A 20,967-nucleotide genomic window follows, 5' to 3' on the forward strand; every position below is an offset into this window, starting at 1 on the left:
TGAGGAGACCCCACCAAATGGACTTGAACCAGTGTCCAGTCTACAAAGAGGAGGGTCAACACAGAGGAATCGTTTCCTCCATGCTTCCAGGTAAGGCCAGCCATGGTTGAGCAGGACCTTTGACTTATCTTCACATAGGCAGAACTGGTAAAAGAAAGGAGTCAGGGGCTCCTCCCCAGCCCCTGTGACCCCTGAGGAACAGGTCCTCAAATGGCCTTTTTAGTAAAAATAAATTGGTTTTATCTGGGCCAACTTTATCGCCTTAAACACCCAAAAAGAAAGTATAACCAAAGATTAAAGGGGCCAATATAATTTTTTAAGAGTCCATATGCATAGCTAAAGGCTACATAACAAGAAACAATGCCAGATAGGAGATACCTTCTTTTGAGTTGTTGGCCAGGGTGGCCCAAGGGACTCCTAGACAGTAACCCAGCACAGAACTGGGAAAATGAACAGCAGGCCCCAATCTTATCTAAAGGAATTTTAACAACCGATTGCTGCTAGATGAGGAACAGCTGACCTTCGTAAATCAAAGACCTCTACATGGGCTGACTGGATTCACTAGATGGATGGGTAGTAGGGAATGGCTGGGGGTTACAACATCACAGTGGATAATAGGAGGGATAACAGAGTATAAGGGCTCTAGTGGGGGGAGGGAGGCTATGGGAGGGTGCCATATGGAAAGTGGGTGTGCCAGTTGAATAAGATGATTTGGGATGTTCTGTGTGATATACACACACATTAAAAAAATCAACAAATTTCTAGATGGATGGGTAGTAGGGAATGGCTGGGGGTTACAACATCACAGTGGATAATAGGAGGGATAACAGAGTATAAGGGCTCTAGTGGGGGGAGGGAGGCTATGGGAGGGTGCCATATGGAAAGTGGGTGTGCCAGTTGAATAAGATGATTTGGGATGTTCTGTGTGATATACACACACATTAAAAAAATCAACAAATTTTAAAAAAGAGCCAAAATAATGAGTCTTTCTGTAAAAAAACAGTATATTTTAAAATGAAATGGAGATCTTTTTTAAAGGTTAAAAACTCATTCAATTTTGTGTCTTACAGGGCTTATGCTAAGTTCAATATTGTATAACTGCATTGATTCAACAGCAAGCCTAAGAATTTTATAGCCATTTTTGAAAGAGATGTATCTTTGCTCTGGAAACTGTTAGTATGTTAAAGCTGGCTCTAATGATATGCTTCTTCTAAAAAAATTAAAAAATAATATTTAAAAAAGATCAACAGCAACGTTCTGAATTTTAAAAATTAAAGTATATTTATAAAATTTAAAAAAATACCTAAAAAACATTTTGTTTAATTTTTATCTTTTATGTAGTGTATTGCCTGCATGTGTGTACGTGCATCCATGTCATGCAGTGCCCACAGAGGTCAGCAGAACACGTGGGATCCCCTGAAACTGGTGTTTCGGGTGGTTTTTAGTTGCCATGTGGGTGCTGGGAATCAAACCTGGGTCCTCTACAAGAGCAGCCAGTGCTCTTAACTGCCGATCCATCTTTCCAGCCTTTTCTATCTTTGACTTTTTTAATCTGTATATTTATTTGATGTGATTTGTTGTTGTTATTTTGAGATAGGGTCTCCCTGTAGCCTCAGCTGCCCTGCAACTCACTATGTAGACCAGGCTGGCTTTGATCTCACAGAGATCTGTCTGCCTCCACCTCCTGAGTGCTGGGATTAAAGGCATGCAGCACCATACCGAGCTTGTTGTGATTATTTTTAACATGCTAAAAAAGTTAAGAAGTGTAAAGGCCAATGAGGCAGATATTAATTATTCCCATTTTAATAGATGAAGAAAGTGAAGCATAGAGAATTTGAGTAGCTTCTCAAAGCCACATAGCTACCAGGTAAGCCCGTGGGAAAGGCAGGCTTCTCATCAGATGAAATGTAGGGTGAAAGTACCATATGCAGTTCAAATTAGAGCAAAGAACTGATAAGGAGAAGGTGACAGGCCAGAAAGCTACTCGGTGCCAGGCAAGTGTGGGCAGAGAGGTGTTATTTGCTGGGTTTGAGGCTGCTGGATAATGCATGTGACTAAGGGCCAAAGCAAAGGGCCAGGAAAGTACCTCTGGCAAGAGAGCTTGGGAGTGGAAAGGGATTCTGGGGCTGGAGAGCTGGGAGAGCAGAAGCAGGAGCTTGGGTGTGCTGACGCAGGTAGTTTTCCTTAGAGGCACAGAAAAGGCCTGGGGGTGAGGACAGGCTCTTCTCCTTAGTGTGGGGATCATGGAGGCCAGAGAATTCACCCAGGTGCTTCCTAAGAAACCTCATTCCTCCTGGCAGTGGGAAAGCAGGAGGGGCAGACTAAGAAGGCTGAGTGGGTGCAAAGCTCAGGAAAGAGGCTGTTCCCCAACCCTTCCTCCCTGGTAAAGCAAGGACTATGAAGCCTGGCTCATGGATCCAAAGAAACAGAAATGCACAAAAACCTAAAGACAGTATTTGGTTCCTCTGGTTAAACATGAACTAGGAACTTACATGGCTCATTAACGTAATGTAAATTATGGGCTTTAATAATGATGTGTCAATATTGGCTCATCATTTGTAACAAATGTATTGCACTAGTAAAAGGTGTTGGGCTAGAGAGATGGCTCAGCGGTTAAGAGCACTGACTGTTCTTGCAGAGGACCCGGGTTCAATTCCCAGCACTCACATGGCAGCTAACAACTGTCTGTAACTCCAGTTCCAAGGAATTCAACACCCTCTCTCTTCTGACCTCTGCAGGCATTGCACAACATGGATGTATTTACATGCATGCAGGCAATACACTCATACACATAAAAAGATTTTTTTCAATATACAAAAGGTGTTAATACATGACACGATAGTGTGGTGAGGCAAGAGTACATAGAAATTCTCTACAATTTGCCTGCATTTTTCTATAAACCTAAAACTGCTCTTTAAAAAAAATGCCTTTTTTTGAAAGGTGGTTGTTATGATCTGTTAGCAACTCATGAAAGAAAGTGGTTTTCAGTTCTCTAAGAGCCACATTGTTTTTTAAACAGTCCCTAGATACTAAGCTTGGGCTTCTCCAAGGAGGTAGAAAAATCAAGGTCCTTACCACCACAGAGCAAGTGAGCAGCACCCTCGTTCAAACTCACAAGAGGATTCGTTTGGAAGTTGATCAAAGCTGGAACTTTACCCTTGAACATCTATATAGTCCTGGCTGGCCTGGAACTCACTATGTAGACCATGCTGGCCTTGAACTCAAACACAGATAGTCACCTGCCTCTGCCTCCAGAGTGCTGGCATTAAGGGCATGCATCACCATGCCTGGCAATAGGGCAGGTTCTTTTGAAAGCATACAGATATAACAGAGCTGTGTTACTCAGCTTTCTTTCACTGTGACCAAATGCCGAGATAATAAATATATAAGGAGGAAAGGTGGGGCTGGAGAGATAGCTCAGCAGTAAAGAGTATTGACTGCTCTCGCAGAGGACCTGAGTTCGATTCCCAACACCCACATGGTGGCTACGAACCATCCTTAACTCCAGTTCCAGGGGAATCCGAAGCCCTCTTCCGACCTCTGTGGCACTGCATGACACGGGAGCACTCACATACATGCAGGCAATACACTCATACACATAAAATAAAAATAACAAAAAAAAGGAAAGATTTATTTGGGCTGACAGGTTGGGAGGTTTCAGTCCATGGTTGCTGGCCTGTTGCTTTTGAGCCTGTTGGGGGAAGCAGAGCATGATGACAGGAGTGAGGGGTAGAGGTTGTTATCTTGTGGTGGCTTGGGAAGCAAAGACAGGAAGAGGTTGAGATCCCAAGGTGCCCTTTGAAGGCAGCCACAGTAGCCCAGCATCCCTCCATTAGGCCCCACCTCTCCAAGGTTCCATCAGTTCTCAGTAGCACCTAGCTGGGGATCAAGCAACATATGGCTCTTTGGGGGATACTCTTGGATAGCAGAAGACTGTCCAAGGCTTCCCTCTGCCATGCCTTGGGTAGGCCTAGAAACAAACAGCCTGCACTCATGAGGTGTAGTTAGCAATGCAGTTTGTTTTTATTAGTTATAAATAAAGTACAAAAAATCCACCAAAAGTGAATCTAAGCATTTACACAATTCCTAATGTTTCCGCCTTTTCATTGATGCACTATTGCTTTAATATTCATAATAAATATTCTTCTAGCTTTCTGCTATAAAATAGTCTATGTAGCAAAATGTTGCACAGCACAACAGAACAGAACAGAACAGAACAGAACAGCAGGAGGATTACAAAAAAAGGACAATCAACACTGGAGATAATCCTTTCACTTACCAGGGGCAACTAATTACCCCTTCGAGAGCCTGGTGAGGCCCTCTCCATAACTGAGGGGGGGAAAAAATCCCACATCTAGGTGGGGGAGGCTCAAGGGTGGGGCATGGCCAGACAGGGCACAGTGCCCCACAGAACAGCATAGGCATGCCCATGCAGAATCCTGCTGGGTGCAATGTATGTCAGGTCCGGCAGTGTGGTGTTTGTGCTCCCCCCCAGCATGGTGGGTGACTCCAGGGGCCATCTCCAAGAAAAGCAAGGCTCCAGGTGGAGGTGGAAGGGGAAGCTGGGCAGCAGCAGGCAAGAAGCCCCATCCCAGGGATGGGGCTGAGGAACTACACCTGGCCTGGCCACTGAGTCAAGACTAGCCAGGTAGTGTGGCAACTTTAGGTCTTTGCTTCCTCCTCCATGCCAGCACCATGCAACCCCATGGAGCCTCCTGTGGAGGATGGAGCAGCCCACCAGGCAAAGGCAGTGATTTCAAGAGCCAAAAGGGAGGGAGGGATGAATTGGGAAAAGAAGGGAGGGGAGGGGCAACATGCCAGGATCCTAGCCCACTCACAGGCTTATTCTGAGGGCCTGCATCTCCAAGGCCTCCCCACTATCTTCCATGGATCAGTGAGGCTGGAGACCAAAACCTCCTAACTCCATGGCAGGTCCTCCCACCCAGAGTCCCTGTAGGGCACAGACAGAAGGGAAAGGAAGAGATGCTGGGGAAGAGAAGGCATGGTGTAAACTCTGCATCCCAAGCTCTTGTCAATGGGTGATGTTTAACCACAAATGCTCCAAGGAGATGCCAACATGGGTGGGGTTAGGCAATCCCAAAAACTGTAGTCTGGGACTTTTTTCTACTAACCTGTCCCATCAGAAAACAAGGTGTGGAACTCAGTTTAATCTCTGAATGACCACTGAACCTTGTTTCATACCCGGGGATGTATCTACCTACTTACTTCCCTATCACCTGCAGGACATTGCTCTTAATAAAAGCTCTGTGGATGTCTGCTTTGAGCAAATCTCCAAGATAAACCCTCAGCTTGTTCCCTCTGTTCTCTGTTCTTTCCTCTCTTTCCCTCCATCTTTTCCTCTTTCTTCTCTCTCTCTGGAGGATGAGAGATCCATCCTGGTGTTACCCCCTGGCAATGCATAATATTCTTTCTGAATCAGAGAGACCCTAGAGATCCCCTTTCTTGCCTCGCTCTCCAAGAACAGAAAACTAACTCTGGGAGGTCAGGGGCTTGCTCTTGGTCACCAGGTGCCTGCTATGGAGCTAGTCTGAAAATCCAAGCCTCCTGGTACTCCACTTAATAAAACGGCCCTTTTGTCTTTTAGATATTCTATTGGCTATGTCTAAAGGATTCTAATTCTGGAATCTTAGTGAGTTGAAGTCCAGGTATGGCCAGTAATCTTCAGTGCCCTGAAACTGTCCTCAGGAGATGGAGGATGAGTGAGTGGGCTTCAGGATGTAGGAAGGGGAAGGAAGAAAGAAAGTACATTGGAGATGCACAAGGGCTGAAGGAGGGGGCCAAGGGCAGCAAGTGAAAGGATTACCCCAGTCTGCTGACGAGTGCAAATTATATTTATATATGTGCTAAGTACAGTCACTATATTGGATTTTTTCACTAGATCACAGCATACAGAATCAAAGGTTTGCATTTCCTATGGAATGTATCCAAAGAGGCCAGCACCACAGTAGGACAGCTTGCAATCACACACCCTGATAGTTTGGACGAAATAAAGTTCGCAGACTTTTATTTAAAATGGTTTTTGTTTTCGCAGTTGTCTTCGTACCAATGCATGCAAAGCATTCCACTCCCAGAAACAACGCCAAAATGAGGTAATAGGAGCAATAAAAAACATTAGTATCCTTTCTAAATAAATAAATTATAATTAAAAATGCAAAACAACTATAAAAATAATTAAATAAGAACCCACGATATCTACAAGTTAGTCATAAATTATGATTGTTAAATATAAGGCATTTAAACTCACAAAACCCTGTAAACTAGCAACGTGCCATGTTTTTTATTTTTTGTGTTTTTTTTTTTTCATTTTTGTTTTTCTATCAGCTGAAATCGCTCTAGCATTTGCTCTACGCAGGAGATGAAACACAAAGAGACCTGACAGACGTTGCTACAGCCCCACACAGGGAATGTTTGTCCCGCAGGTGGGGTGGGGTGGGGGGCTTGGGGGATCTTTTCAGGACAAAAAAAAGTCTGGTGCTTTTTCTTCACCATTGAAAAAACTGTGCTTGTTCGTTAGGCGTAAAGAGTTAAGAATGCTTGCACGGAGGCTGGGGACCTTTGCAGAAAGGTGCTTGAGTCCTGCCATAGGTGGCGGGCAAAGGTGACAGGGGACCGGGTCTCCTGGCCCGGTGGAGCAGCGTGCAGCCCCTGCCACCCTCTGCTGTGCCCAACTGGGCTTATGCTCATGGCCGTTGGGTTGATTGACTGGTGTCCTTGGCGGACCTGCTGTGCCATGGCTGTGGTTACGAGGCCCAACTTGAACCTGGGGCCGCTCTCACCCCAGAAGGCACTCATGCGTCTCAGTCAGGAAAGGGTCTGAGTCCCTTGAGTTGGGAAGGAGGACCACAGGTGTCTCCCTCCAGGAGATGGTGAGTGTGAGATGCTGAGGCCTGGGCCCTGCCTCAGCTGTACTCCTCTCAGGCTCCCGGACCAGACTAGGGATCTTGAGGCAGTAGAAGCACACCGAAGCTGGCCCCACTCCACCCCATTGGCTGCCCTGATGAGGAAACAGGAGCTGGAAGGGTTCTAAATGCCCCTCCTACCCCCACCTTCAGGGCACAAGCACCCCAGGGAGGTGGGAAGGGGAGGAAGTTGCAGGGTCTACCCCTTCCCTGCCCAGGTCCTGATATTATGCTGGGGCACTCAAAGAGCCTGAACAAATGAGGAGGAAGGGACCATCCCATCCTCTCATCACAGCATGCCCTCAGCCTCTGAAGCAGATATGTGTAGCCACAGAAGTCCTCTCAGCAGCCCTGGCAATACACAGCCCTGCGACTTGAAAGATGTGCTGATATTAGGGAGAATCACAGAATATATATTTGGAGAATTTTAGCAGGCATCTAATCCAACTTCCTTGTGTAGCTGCTGAGGATACAGGCCTAGCAGGGCAAGGGGTGTGGGTGGAGGGTCTAGCATCTGTCAGTTTGCCTATTGAAGAGCCAGGACCAGAACCTAGGATACTAGCTCTGGTTCCCTCTTGGCTCCTCTTGACTCCCTTTCCCTGCCAACTTCTCAGGCCAGTCTCAGAGGAATGAACAGAATACCTAGAAGAGTGTCCTGCCTGGACCACTGCACCACCTCCAAGCCAAAGCAATCTTCTGATGAAATCTTGATTTTGACCCAGCCATTGAGGAAGAGCTGGAGAGAATTCCCAAGTTCCCGTGGATATCACTCAGATGTCCTTTCCTCACTGCGTGGGTGTCCAGCCTTTGACCTGAAGACATTGCTCAGTACTGCAATCATTGAGTTGGATGATGTCGTGCCCAGCTCTGCTGACCTTGATTCTCAGACTATTCACCATAAGCACTACTGGATGTGTGCTGTTCCTCAGCTCCTCTGGCGGCTCCAGCAGGTAAGGACCTCATCTTCTTAGCTGTTGTCTTCCTCATCCCGTGCCCCACTAAGCTATCAACAGAGATTTTTATGGGATACCAGAAGATAGGCCCTGTGAGAAACTTTTGCCTGGATAATGGATAAGCAGCCATGCATTTCTTCATTCCTTCAGAATGGTGTCGGTTATGCTGCAAGGGTCTCTCAAGTCCAGTCAGCCTCTGTCATTTTTGCCCATTGATCTTGGTTCATCCCCGGCTTAACTGCATGGAATTTCTTCATTTATGTGGTCAGCATCCTGCCTCTTAGTCTTACTGATATGAGGGCACTGAGACTGGATCGGGATCAAGGTCAGGGAAGATTCTGCGAGCAGTACAAATGAAGGAGGAGAAGGAGAAGGGGAAAAGGGAGGTCACAGAATGCTGGGTGACCTGGCGTTTTTTCCACAGAGATAAGAGCTAAGTTTGGGTAGGAATTCGGTAGAATTTTCACCCTCCTCCAGTCTTCTGTCCTCCCATGTCTCTGCTCCCTTTGGGGTCAGAAAAATTATAAGGTGGTGAAGAAAAACACACCATATGGTGTCACTTGGAACTTCTGGACCTGTCTTCCCTAGCACCCCAAACACTAAACCCCCAGAGGCTCCATGAGAAAGTGGAAAACACAGAATGGGCTGGATGGTGTTAATCTTCACATCTAGGTAAAGTGGGAGTGGAAATGGGGACGCTCTGTTGTTTCTCCCCACCAGAAGGAGAAGGAAACTGAGGCACACAGAGAGAAAGGTGCTTTCCCAAAATTACTGGAGTCAGAGAAGGAGCGAGAGGCTAGGGGCCAGGGGCCTCCTAGCCCAACCAAGTGGTCTCTTAGCAAAGGGTCATTTTTGACATGCTTATCAGGGCCTGAGGCATCCTGGAGGAGGCTCAGGTTATTCCCAAAGTTGTGGTCTTGACCTCAGCCCTGAGTGCTAACTGAGAGCACTTTGGCCAAAGCCAAGTACATATCACCTATGCTGTTTATCTGCATCATATGGTTAATTTTTTGCATAGGGAGGCAGTGGCTACATTGCCTCTTTGTGACAAGACTGAGAGCTGAGGATAAAGATAGGAGTTGGAGTGAGCAGGGGCCTGCTGGCTCCCAGGAATACAGGGCAGCTGTGGTTGGAGGCAGTGTCCTCCCTGGTTCAGTGTGGAACCCGGGAAAACAGCTGGGGCCAAGCAATGGGCCCTAGGACTGGGGCGCCCACCCTGAGATGAACCCCCACTTCACCTGCTAGGCCTCTGCCCTCCTCACTTGGCCTGAACCCCTTAGAAACCCAGTGAGACCCCATTTGCTCTTTTCAAGCCCCCCCTCCAAGATACCCCTTCCACACTCCGTGCACTGTAAACATGAGAAAAACAAAGCCCAAGGAAAAAACAAAAACAACAAAACAAGACCTCCCACCCCCCGCCTCCCAACCTGGGCGAAAAATATCTTTTTTCACCATAAACAGGATTTGGCTCTTTTTTTTTGTTTTCACCTTTGATTCTTTTTTTTTTTTTTTTTTTCCTTTTCTCTCATAAAGATGGGAAGATTGGGGCTGTCGTTGGTTGGTTTGGTCAGGCACCAAACAAGAAACTCAATGAGAAATATTTGGTGCAAGTTCGGTAATAGCGACATGTCCACCACAGATGACTAGAGCACCACACACGACATTTTTCTTAAGCTAACATGCTCTGGCTGCCATCCACAGAAATAGCTAGAGACCCCTACATGGTTTCTACGTGGTCAAGAGGTATATACACAATCCTTCAAGGGACAGGATTGAGGGGCTGGTCACCAGCTAGTACCCTCAAGATCACATCTGGTTCTCAAGCAGCTGGGCCCCCCTCCTTGCCCCCTGCTCTGGACACGGCCAGCTCCCTCCCTCCTGCACAGCAAGGTGGATGAGGCAGTCACCATTCCAGATGGGTGGGTCCTCCCCACCCCGCCTCTCCCTCAGACACTGATACCAACTCCTCTTTCCACAAAATGTGCTTGCAGGCTTCTTCTCTACGTCAAATGGCTCAGAAGGCAAAGTTTGGCTGCAAGGGCTATGGGCCGTGGGAGGGGGACCTGGTGAAGGAAATGGGGTGTTCACTGGCTAGCTCCTCCCTCAGCTGTCGGCTCCCAGTTGTGTCTCAATGTCCACTCGGCAGATGGGGCATTTCTTGCTCATGGCGAGCCACTGGTCCACACACAGTTGATGGAAGAGATGCATACAAGGTAGACGTCTAGAAGAGAGGACAGTCAGGTGATCAATAGCAGTGGCAAGGGGACCAGGACCACCGAGGAACTGCTGAAGAGGGCTCTTGGGGCCTGGACCCTAGAGTAAAACCATGACTGAGATGGGAAGCTGTGATAAAAACACATCTCAAGACCCTCCTCTATGAAGGCCTTGACTGTCTTAGACCTATCCAGGTCTTTTACACTTCGCCTCCATTAATCCATACTCATAGGTACCACATCTAGAACATTCTATACCCTTTTCCTAGTGCAACCATGAAACACTACAGCACTCTTGGAATACTCTCCAGTACCCAAAAGCAAGCAAGAACCTTCTTCCCTGAACACGTAATGCAGTGACTGATCACTAATACTCAGTAGAGAAGGGAGAGATGAAGCAGTGGCCTCTTACCTCACATCTTCTCCATCTTCCAACATAGACAGACAAATTGTGCATTTCTCATCTGTGTCTGACTCCTCCCCTTCATCCTTCTTGCCCTTGCCATCCTGGGGTCTTCGCTGTGAAGAGCAGAGAGAGGAGGATTTTCACCACCTGGGACCGACTTGCCTGCAGGCCATTGGCTTTCATCTACCCACTTTGATAGCCTCTTCTTAGCCCAGGGGGTCGGTCTCTTTTTAAGTACTCATCCCTAACCCCTCCCTCTCACTTCTGGAGAGAGAAGGTTGAAACCACCTAAGGAAGAGGCCAGTAGATGCCATGATTATTTTTCCAGACATTGCCAAGGGCCTAGTGTTTGGAAAGGAGTGAGGTTCCTAATGAATTGAACCTTTGCAAAGCTACAGCCTGGGCATATCAGCTTCCCCATCACACTGTCCATTCCCTCTCATACCCTGTCCAACCTAGACCCCTGCCTCTCCATGTCTCTAGCCACTTTCAAGTCCAGAATGCTTCATTCACTCATCACACATTCCTTCATACACTCTTTCAGTGTCCATTTGCCTATGCACTAATAAGAACACAGTTCCTCCACCACCACTAACACCTGCAGTTTGTACCATGTGGTTATTATTGTTTTATACTGTTGGATTTCTCTCACTTACCAGAAAGTTCCCTTAAGATAGGCAGTAGCACCAGTTTGAGGCTAGACATCATGTAGATACTATGAACATTCTTGACTTTTTCAAGAAATGTGTATGAGTGTTTCACCTGCATGTATGTAAGTGCACCTGTACGTGCAATGCCCATGAGGCCAGAAGGGGTCAGAGTCCTTGGAACTGGAGCTATAGATGGTTGTTAGCTGTCATGTGGGTGATGGGAACCAAACCTGGGTCCTCTGGAAGAGCAGACAATGCTCTTAACTGTTGACCCATATCTCCAGCCCCATATTCTTTTTTTTTCAGACTTTTAAATGGATTTTTTGAAGTTCTCATACAATATACTTTGATGGTATTTAGATTCTCTCCTCTATCCACATCTGCCCCCTGCTTAATTTAACATACTCTATTATATGTATAATAAGGCCTATAGAGTCTAATCTGTATCCTCAAATGTCCTTGGGTGTAGGTCCAGTCACTGGAGCCTGGTTAACATACCAAGAGTCCCACACTTGAAAGATACTGTGTCTCCCCCTCCCAGGCAGCCGTCAGTTGCCAACATTTCCTTGCATTGGGTTGGGGTTTCTTACCCACTTCCCCATATCTAGACTGGGATTTTTGTCTGGTTTGAGCTTTTATGGGACATGGGACTTGTGCGAACTCCAGCTCCATATTCTTGACTTTCATATTCTTATTTGTAATTCTATGCTAATTATTTGAAAATAGGTGACCACTCTGAGAAATGTTTCCAGTTCTCAGATGGTGCATGTAGCCAAGTACAAGGCATATCACTGCTGCTTGCTATTCTGGGAAGGAGGAATCTAATCAGTGAATGAAATCTGCCTGCTTCCAAATCCCTATCCCCATGCTGTAGTAACCACAGAAAGAAAATGATCCATTCTGTCCTCTCTCTAGAGACAAACAAGCTTCAAAGTCATTTTTGCAGAGAGACATGTGGCGTCACAAGGTGGAGACCAATCAGAGAAGGACCTTGGAGGCAGACCTAGATGTCAGGTCTCCCTTCTCTGGTCCCTGGCTGTAAGCTCAAAAGTTCCCTCTTCTGATTTCATCTGGGGGCTACTCCACCCTGGCTGAACATGTGAGATAATCCATTGCTTCTGTTCTCTGATTTGAGGTGCACCGTGTACCAGCTACAAACCACACCAGGCTTCCGCAACATCCCCTTATCCAGAATCCAGAAAATCAAGCTGCCTCCATTGTCTCATGTGTTTGTCATGAACTTTGAGCCTAAATAGAGTCGTGATGATCTGCCTGCTTAAGGGTCAGCTGTGTCTGTAGGAGGAGTGGCCTTCCTCTTGGTTCTGCTAGAAAACAGATGCCCAACGAAATATCCCATTAAGACCCAACCACTTGCCTAGTTTTTATTGCTTTTCTCTATCATTTTTCATGGTTTCTTTTTTATAAGTCATAATTTTAGCTTAATAGTATCTTATTTAACTAATTCTAATCTTTATTTTTCTCTTTCCAAATTTTATATTTCTTATTTCAGATTTTTAATCTCTTAGATCTTTGCATTTTTATCCCCTCTCCATGATCTAAAGAACTTTTATTTTAATTTTGACTTTTTTCAGCATTTATTTATTTTAATAGTTATTTGATCTTCTGCCTTCTCATGTCATTAACATTCCTTTTTAAATTTGATGTTCTTGATTTTAATTTTATGTTTCGTAACTTTTACTAGTTCTCGCTTTTTTCATATTTTGCTATTTTTAATGTATATATTTTCTATTTTCTTATTACTATTTAAAATATGCTTTTCTTGTTTTACATTATTTTACTCACTTTTTTTTTTTTGTCTTTTTGAGACAGGGTCTCCCTGTAGCCCCAGCTGTCCTGGAACTCACTGTGTAGACCAGGCTGGCCTTGAACTCACAGAGATACGCCTGCCTCTGCCTCCCAAGTGCTGGGATTAAAGGTGTGTGCCACCATGCCTGCCTTATTTTACTCATTTTTTAAAAATTCAAATTGTTTTGATATTTCGAGTTCCAGAGTTTATCACTTTTAAAAAAAATTTTAAATTTATTTTTATTTTATGTTTATGAGTGTATTGCCTGCATGTATGTAAGTGTACCTGTGTCATGCAATGCCCTTGGAGGTCAGAAGAAGGCATTGAATCCCCTGGAACTGGAGTTAGAGACAGTTGTTAGCCACCATGTGGGTGCTGGGATTTGAACCTGGTCCTCTGCAAGAGCAGCCAGCGCTTTTAACCGCTGAGCCATCTCTCCAACTCATTATAGTTTATCACTTCTTATCTTGGATTCTTCCTATTCCTTTTTAACAATATTTTACTCCTGATTCTCCCAATTTTTGCCCATTTCCTTTATCTCGCTGATTCAGCCCATTTTCCCCATATTTGTTCTCAGTGTTGGTTCTTTTCGATCTCTTCCAGGAACCTATTGAACAATGACAGGTACTGTGTCCCTCTGGTAGCAGTAAACACCGCTGATCACAAACACAGAGGGGCTCTGGGCCCCTAAGAATGCCACTCATTTCCTTCCACAGTCTTCTCTGCTACCTTTAAACCCTCTCTGTAGAGAAGGATCCCTTTCTGCTGGCAGATGACAGCCTTGGTTACTGCAATACTGCTGCGTCCCTGAGAAGTGCACTGCCCAGTGTCTGGATTGCGGTAGGCACTCATTAAATGTGGCTGAAATCATTCATGAATAGACCCACTGCCTCTGGGGAGATGCATATGCCAGGATTCAGTCTTCAACATGGCACCTGGCACACAGGCAAGCCTAGGAAGAACACCCTTTCAGGTAACATCAGCTGGTCCTTCCTGAGCACTCGGTAGGTACCAGGCACTGTGTATAGCTATTCACATGCGTCATCCCACTGCATCCCTGCAGGAGCCGTGTCAAAAAAATAAAGGGATGGGTCAGAGAAGCCAAATGTGTTGTCCACAGTCACATAGCTATATGTAGTAAAATGGAATTTCAGAACTACTATCTGACTTCAATGCCAAGTGCTTTCAGCTCCTGCTGTCTTGGGCCTCCTGAGAGCTGAAGAAGACCATGGCTGGACCATGATGAGCCTGGGCCTGCCCCGAGTTTCTCAATGTTTGTTGAACTTTCAAACTTCTCTGGAAAGAAAATTCTTAAAAATATTTGCTTTTATTTTTATATTAAGCCTTATTTTGTCTAGCAGGTCTAGTTTACATAAAATCTGAGTAAGAATAGTAAATTATCCCCACACACCCTCCCCCACTTCCCCTTATGGCAACACTCACATTTGTGTGATATACTTGTTAAAACTGATGAACAAATATTGACTATATTAGCTGAAGTCCCTTAGTTTACATAATAAGGATTTGTTATAGTTTGAGTCTAAAATGTCCTCTGAAGGCTCCTCCTGTGTTATAGGCTTGGCTGCCCACTGATGGGCTTTGGTAAACTGCTGGACCTTGAGGGCTCTGACCTCAATTATAGATTAATTCATTGACGCATTAGTAATTTGATGGCATGATTAGGTGGTGGAAACTAGGAGACAAGGCCTAGTTAGAGGAAGCAGGTCACTGGTGTGTGCCCTGGAAGGGTATCTCTGGTCCCCAGCCCCTTTGCACTCTCTCTCCTTCCCAGCTACTTTGAGGAGAGCAGCTTTACTCTGCCCCATCCCACTATGGGCCCAGAAACACAGAGCCAAGTGATTGTGGACAAACTTCTGAAATTGAACCTAAATAAATCTTTAGTTTTTCTCAGGTATTTTGTCACAGTGTTGGAAAGCTAACTAACCCGAGGTTCACTCTTTGTGTTTTGGCAAATGTATAAGGCCATGTGTTCACATAACAGTGTCATACAAAATCATTTTGCTGCCCTAAAAGCTCCTGCATGTTCCTGCCTTCCCCTTTTCCCTCCTTACCAGCCACCACCGATCCTTTTCAATGTTTCTGTAGCATTGTTTTCCATTGTAAAGTAGAAAGTATACAGTATACAGCCTCTGTGGACTGACTCTTTTCATTTTGTAATACATATTTAAGCTTCCTCCACATCTCTTCATGGCTTAATAGTACGTTTTTGTTGAAAATATTTCATTGGGGCTAGAGTGATGGCTCAGCAGTTAAGAGAACTGGCTGCTCTTGTAGGGAACCCGGGTTCAATTCCCAGCACCTACGTAGCAGCTAACACCCATCTAACACCAGTTCCAGGGGACCAGACATCCTCTTCTGACCTCTTCAGGCATTGCACAACATGGGTGCACATACATGCATGCAGGCAATACACTTATACACAGAAAATAAAGTAAAAATAACATAAAAATATTTCATTAAAAACATAGTTTCTTCTATATTTTCATTTAATTAATTAATTTATTTATTTATTTATTTATTTATTTATTTATTTATTATAGGGTCGCACTGTAGCCCCAGAGAACTTACTATGTAGACCAGGCTGGCCTTGAACTCACAGAGATCCGCCTGCCTCTGCCTCGTGAGTGCTGGGATTAAAGGCATGTGCCACCACGCCCACCTAATTGATGTTTTAAAACTCAGATTCCAGGGCTGGAGAGATGGCTCAGCAGTTAAGAGCACTGACTTCTTGCAGAGGACCCAGGTTGGATTCCCAGTACCCACACGGTAGCTAACAACTGTAATTCCATTTCCAGGGGAGTCTGATACTCTCTTTTGTCTTCTGCAGGTATTGCATAGCATAGGTGCACTTTCATGCACTCATACACATAAAATAAAAAATAAAAAAACTCAGATTTCTACCAGGCATGGTGGCACATGCCTTTAATCCCCACACTTGGGAGGCAGAGGCAGGCAGAGCTCTGTGAGATTGAAGACAGCCTGGTCTACATAGCGAGTTCCAAGCCGGCTGTGGCTACAGGGAAACTGTCTTTTTGAGACCCCCTCCAAAAGAAGTTCAGATTCCTGAGTAATAACCCTACATATTCTACTTCTAAAGACTTTGGGGCTGAGTATGGTGGCATACAGCTTTAATTCCAGTATTTTGGAGGCAGAGGCCAGAAGATCTCTGAGTTCAAGGCCAGCTTGGACAACATAGGGAGTTCTAGACCAGTCAGTGCCATATAGTGAGACCCTGCCTCAAAAAACAAAAAGTCTCGGTACAGCCTGTAGCTCTGTGACTTTCAAAGTTCCCAGAAGACTCAAATGCTTTCAGGTCTAGAAGTCTCCACTGCCCATTTGTCTTATTTTCTCTAACCTTGGCCTTGTGTGCAGAAGCCCTTTGCCCACCTGACTGATATAAATACTGATGTGTCTTTGCACTTATAGGGACACAAACACACACATGACCACTCTAGCCCACATTCACATGCTCAGTCCTCCTTTTCTGGTAAGAGGACTCCCATCTTCCTTCCCGACCACACATTGGCATAGGCCACTGAGAAAACCATGGGGAGATGGGCCAGCTATAGAGTATCTGACCACCTTCTAGACTTTGGACTGTATCCCCTGTAGACAGCCGGGCCGGGGTCGAGCAGACAAGCTGCCAACTCCCTCCTCCCTGTTCAGCTAGTCTGCTGCAGCCTCACCTTCTTGTACTTGTGGGGGAAGGTGAATCTCTCAATGGTGTTCTGCACAGCTCCCCGAGTCACGTTTCCCAGCCTGTCCTCAAGCTGCAGCAACTCCTGAAAAAGGAAAACATGGACAGGCATGTTCAACATGAGCAAACATACATATACACACATGATCAGAGGTGAGTGGAAGACACGAGCAGGAGGGGGGTTCACACTGCCAACTGTAAGCAGTTGTCTAATGCCAAAAGATCATAATTTCTCCATGTGCTTTATCTTACTTTCAATCCTGGGGCTTCTCAACACCCATGTCCTACCCACCAGCACGGACAGGCAGACAAAATGATGGATGGTAATGACAGTTCACCAACCCAGTTGGTACCACACAAGCAACCTACCTCATAGCTCTCCCGCACAGCAGAGGTGTGTCTGCTGGGATTTAGTCCCTGGAGAGCAAGGAAATGAAGCTGAGGGTAAGGATAGTTTCGGATTTCATGGACGACCTGATAGGGAGAAAACAGTTTGGATAGAGTGACCATCTCAGGCTCCCCCTGAATTCAGTGGGCAACTTCCTCCCACCACCACCAGCTAGCACACCCCTGACCTGCTGCAGTCAGTAGGACTGTCCCTTCTGTTCGTGTGTCCTTCCTTCTTCATGAAGAACCAATCTTGTGAATGGATAGCCCAGGAAGGAATAACAATTAGCATACTGACAGCTGACCCTGATTGAATACCCACCATACAGTAGTATTGTTCCGAGTACCTTTATGATTAACCAATTTAATCACCTAGCCTGATCAAAACTGGGTGCAATTACAATCCCTGTTTTACTGGTGGGATAAGAAAGGCACAGGTGGATTAAATAACTAGCTCATGTCACGCAACCAAGGGACAGAGCCAAGACTCAAATCCACGCAGCTGGGAGGCAGGAATCTCCTCTACTACCTCCATGAGCAACAGGATAGGTCAAGGCCAGGGCCAAGGTAAGAGACGAAAGAGTCAGTAACTAATGCAGTATTTCTAAAGTCCATGCTTAGCAAAATATCAATTTTTAAAAGACAGATTCTGGCCTCAAACTTGTTCAGTCCAGTCTCACTGACCTCCTCCTCATCCTGGGGCGGGGGTGTGGGGGTCAGAGCTTCTATCAAGCTATTCACCTGCAGGTACTGGGACCAGTTTTTTAACCTCTGTAGGCCTTAGTTTGCCAGTGTGCAAAATACAGATAATGTCTGATTGTGTGGGTTATTGAGAGGAGGAAGTGAAATAAGTTACATAAAGTGTTCATTGCTATACCTGGTATGTAGTAAGTGCTCAATAAATGTTCCTTCTTTTATTCTCAAGATGTGGTGCTTCAAATGCAAGCCATGAACTCTTAGAGCTGACAGGCATTTCAGAGACTGCTTGCCCAAGTCCTTTATGATACAAATAGAGACTAAGGAGCTATGTAATAAATGATAGGGACAAGGGTTGAGAAGGGAGAATTCCGTCTGTGGGTGCAGCAACATGAAGCTGTCTAAGATTAAGAATTTCAGTGGGGCTTTTGCTGCTTCAATGGACTATCTTCACTTTCATTATATGCAGTTTGCAATCCTAAACCCAATCTAATTTTTCTGGCATTTTCAGGTTCCAAGAAGACCTGTCTCTTGAGGGGAGCATGGCCTGAGTATTCAGGCAGGTCCCAGACCCCTCTGGGATCTCTTCTGACCTTCACAACAGCCCTGTGAGACACACAGAGTACACCCACATTCCATCTCACAAATAAGTAAAGCCACATCCAGGGAGAAAAAGCACAAGAAATTAAGTGTGGTCATAAGATTGACAGAGTCCTTCCTTCGTTCCTTCCTTCCTTCTTTCCTTCCTTTCTTCTTTCCTTCCTTCCTTCCATTGTGGCTATAAGAGGAAGAGAGTCTTCCCTCCCTCCCTCCCTTCGTGTATGCGTGGGTCTGTGTATTAATATAAGTGTCTATGTGTGGAAGCCAGAGGTCAACCTCAGGTGGTGCTCCTCAGGAGCTGTCCTTCTTGTTTTTGGAGACTGAGCCTCTCACTCGGATCAGGGGCTCACAGATTAGGTTAAGCTGGCAGGGATCTAATCTGCCTGCTTCCACCTCCTCAGCTCTGGGATTACAAGTACACATACCACCAGGCCTGGCTTTTTATATCTATGCTGGGAATCAAACTCAAGTCCTTATACTTGAATAGCAAGCATTTTACTGACTACATCACCTCCTCAGTCCCAGGATAGAGTCTTTCAGGCCTGGGCAATTCCCCACAGACCACAGCAGCCATGCTACCTCTTGTATTTGACATCTTTAGCAGTGCTGGCTTCTGGCCACTCTCCCTTTCATCCTTCTCAAGCCTGAGTAAGAAGCAGGGCTAAGAGTGGAAGGCAGCAGCTGGTCCGCCTGGGAGGCAAGACTCAGAAGAGCCTAGGCACAGAGACCATGGCCTCAGCCCACCACTAACACCCAGTAGGCAGCAAAGGAGTCCATTTCCCTACAGGACCCTGTCACTCACCATCTGTGTGGAGGAGGAGTTTCGGGGGAAATGGTGCATTCGAGGAGTTGCTAGGTAATGCTGATAGTGCTGAGGGATGGGCCGCACCTGGAACTGCGCAGGACTCAAGCCGGCATCCACACTGAGATCCCTGCAGGGACACAGCCTCATGAGCCATGGGGTCAGGGAAGCACACCAAGCCCCAGGACACAGTCAGTGCACATGCTGCCAGTTCTGCCCCTCTCCTGAGAGGGAGGAAACCCATCCTGGGAGAAACACTCTGTCCGTGGTGCTAATAACTCTTCTAACACTGTACCCCCAATAATCTGAATCTCTTACACTTGCATCTGAGACTTTCAGTTTGAGGGAGTTGAAGCAGCCCAGGCCCATAAACTTTCTCAAAATGATGCCCAAATCTCCTTTCCCAAGAACGCTAGACAACTATTCTAGCCACTTCCTTGCACCCCTAATAGTTTAAGAAAACTCACCTCATTTAAACATAATCAACTATACTGAAAATTTTTCAAATTTGATGAAAACTATAATAATTCAAAGACTCAAAACAATCAACAAATTTCAAGCAGAATAATACAAAGAAAATTATCTCAAGGTACATGATAATCAAATTCTTGAAAAACGTTAATAAAGATAAAACTTCCAAACCAACTCAAGATTAAGGAAAAGAAAAAGGGGGAAAAAGCCTCTTGGCTAGAGAAGGCAGGTGGGAACTACCATAGAATTCCCATTTCGACAAAGCATCCAGGAGACACTGAGAGACCTGTTGAAAGAAACTGCACTCATCAAAAGTATTTTTCAAAATAAAAGTATAATGAAACTTTACAAGGGTTGAGAGGAGGTTCTGCACTCTAAGAAATAGTGAAGAAAGAGTTACAGACAGAAGGAAAATAGTACCAGATAGAAACTTAGATCCATACACAAAAATAAAGAAGAACCAGTGGCTAATGTAGAATGGGGTTTATTGGGAGTCTATGGAGAAATGTACAAGGGAAAACTGGAACATTCTGTCATAACTAAAAACAGGAAAATTACCAGTGAGTACCAGGGTCACTGCAAAAGGAATCACCCAGAAGAGGTTCCTGCCAGCCAGGTTTGGATAATGTACATGTCAGTAAGTATAACTGTAATAGAGACTGAGACTGAGATGATGCTTGAGAAAATGGTCCTCTCTGAAGGATGCTAGGGGACCAACTCCTCACTTGGAAATAAAAGGAAGAACCAAGCATCTGGCTTGCTTGTCTGATGAATGTACTTCATATAACCAAGTAGTTAATGGGGGGAAATTTCTCTTAATGAAAACTTCCCAGCAAGTAAATGAATGAGGAATTATGAAATTACTCATCACCATTTTGCATCCTCCTAAGAAATAAATGACCATTGCTGCTAACATCACAAAAGGACAGACCACCAGACATTGAGTGCTTTCTGGTAGAAAGCTACAGCACTATCTCCAAAATATTTCTGCTAAGAAATAAAAGTAGAGAATAGAGCAAACTGGGGAACACTATTTTTATGGTTTCTTAAGACAGGGTCTCACATCCAGGCTAGAAGCAAACTCGACCATCCTCCTGCCTCAGCTTCCCAGCTGTGACACTAACAAGCATGAACAGCCAACATCCTAATTTTGAGGAACATCTGAAGTAACACCATCAGAGCCAAGCAGCAAAATCTAGATAAGGGAAAGCACAACAGGAGGAACAGCCTGGTTTCTTTAGTGATTCATTCTCTCTCTCTTTTCCTCTCTCTCTCTCTCTCTCTCTCTCTCTCTCTCTCTCTCTCTGTGTGTGTGTGTGTGTGTGTGTGTGTATATGATATATA

At 45.4% G+C, this 20,967-nt stretch overlaps 1 protein-coding gene across 2 annotated transcripts in view; it reads right to left on the reverse strand.

Moving 5' to 3' along the window:
* Positions 1-9,360: 9,360 nt before the first annotated feature.
* Rnf165 (ring finger protein 165) overlaps positions 9,361-20,967 on the reverse strand; it is a 125,796-nt gene continuing 114,189 nt past the window's right edge. The window contains exons 4-8 of one of the 2 annotated variants that reach the window (XM_008825907.2): positions 19,153-19,282; positions 17,037-17,084; positions 16,657-16,752; positions 10,499-10,605; positions 9,361-10,094 (exon numbers count right to left, since the gene is read on the reverse strand). In XM_008825907.2, coding sequence (XP_008824129.1) covers positions 9,977-10,094; positions 10,499-10,605; positions 16,657-16,752; positions 17,037-17,084; positions 19,153-19,282 — 499 coding nt within the window. In that variant the 3' untranslated portion in view covers positions 9,361-9,976. Of the gene's footprint in view, positions 10,095-10,498; positions 10,606-16,656; positions 16,753-17,036; positions 17,142-19,152; positions 19,283-20,967 lie in introns of both variants that reach the window. The other variant, XM_008825906.2, reaches the window with a different exon arrangement.

Source organism: Nannospalax galili, unplaced genomic scaffold, assembly GCF_000622305.1.
Source record: "Nannospalax galili isolate Female #2095 unplaced genomic scaffold, S.galili_v1.0 scaffold169, whole genome shotgun sequence".
Taxonomy (NCBI): domain Eukaryota; kingdom Metazoa; phylum Chordata; class Mammalia; order Rodentia; family Spalacidae; genus Nannospalax; species Nannospalax galili.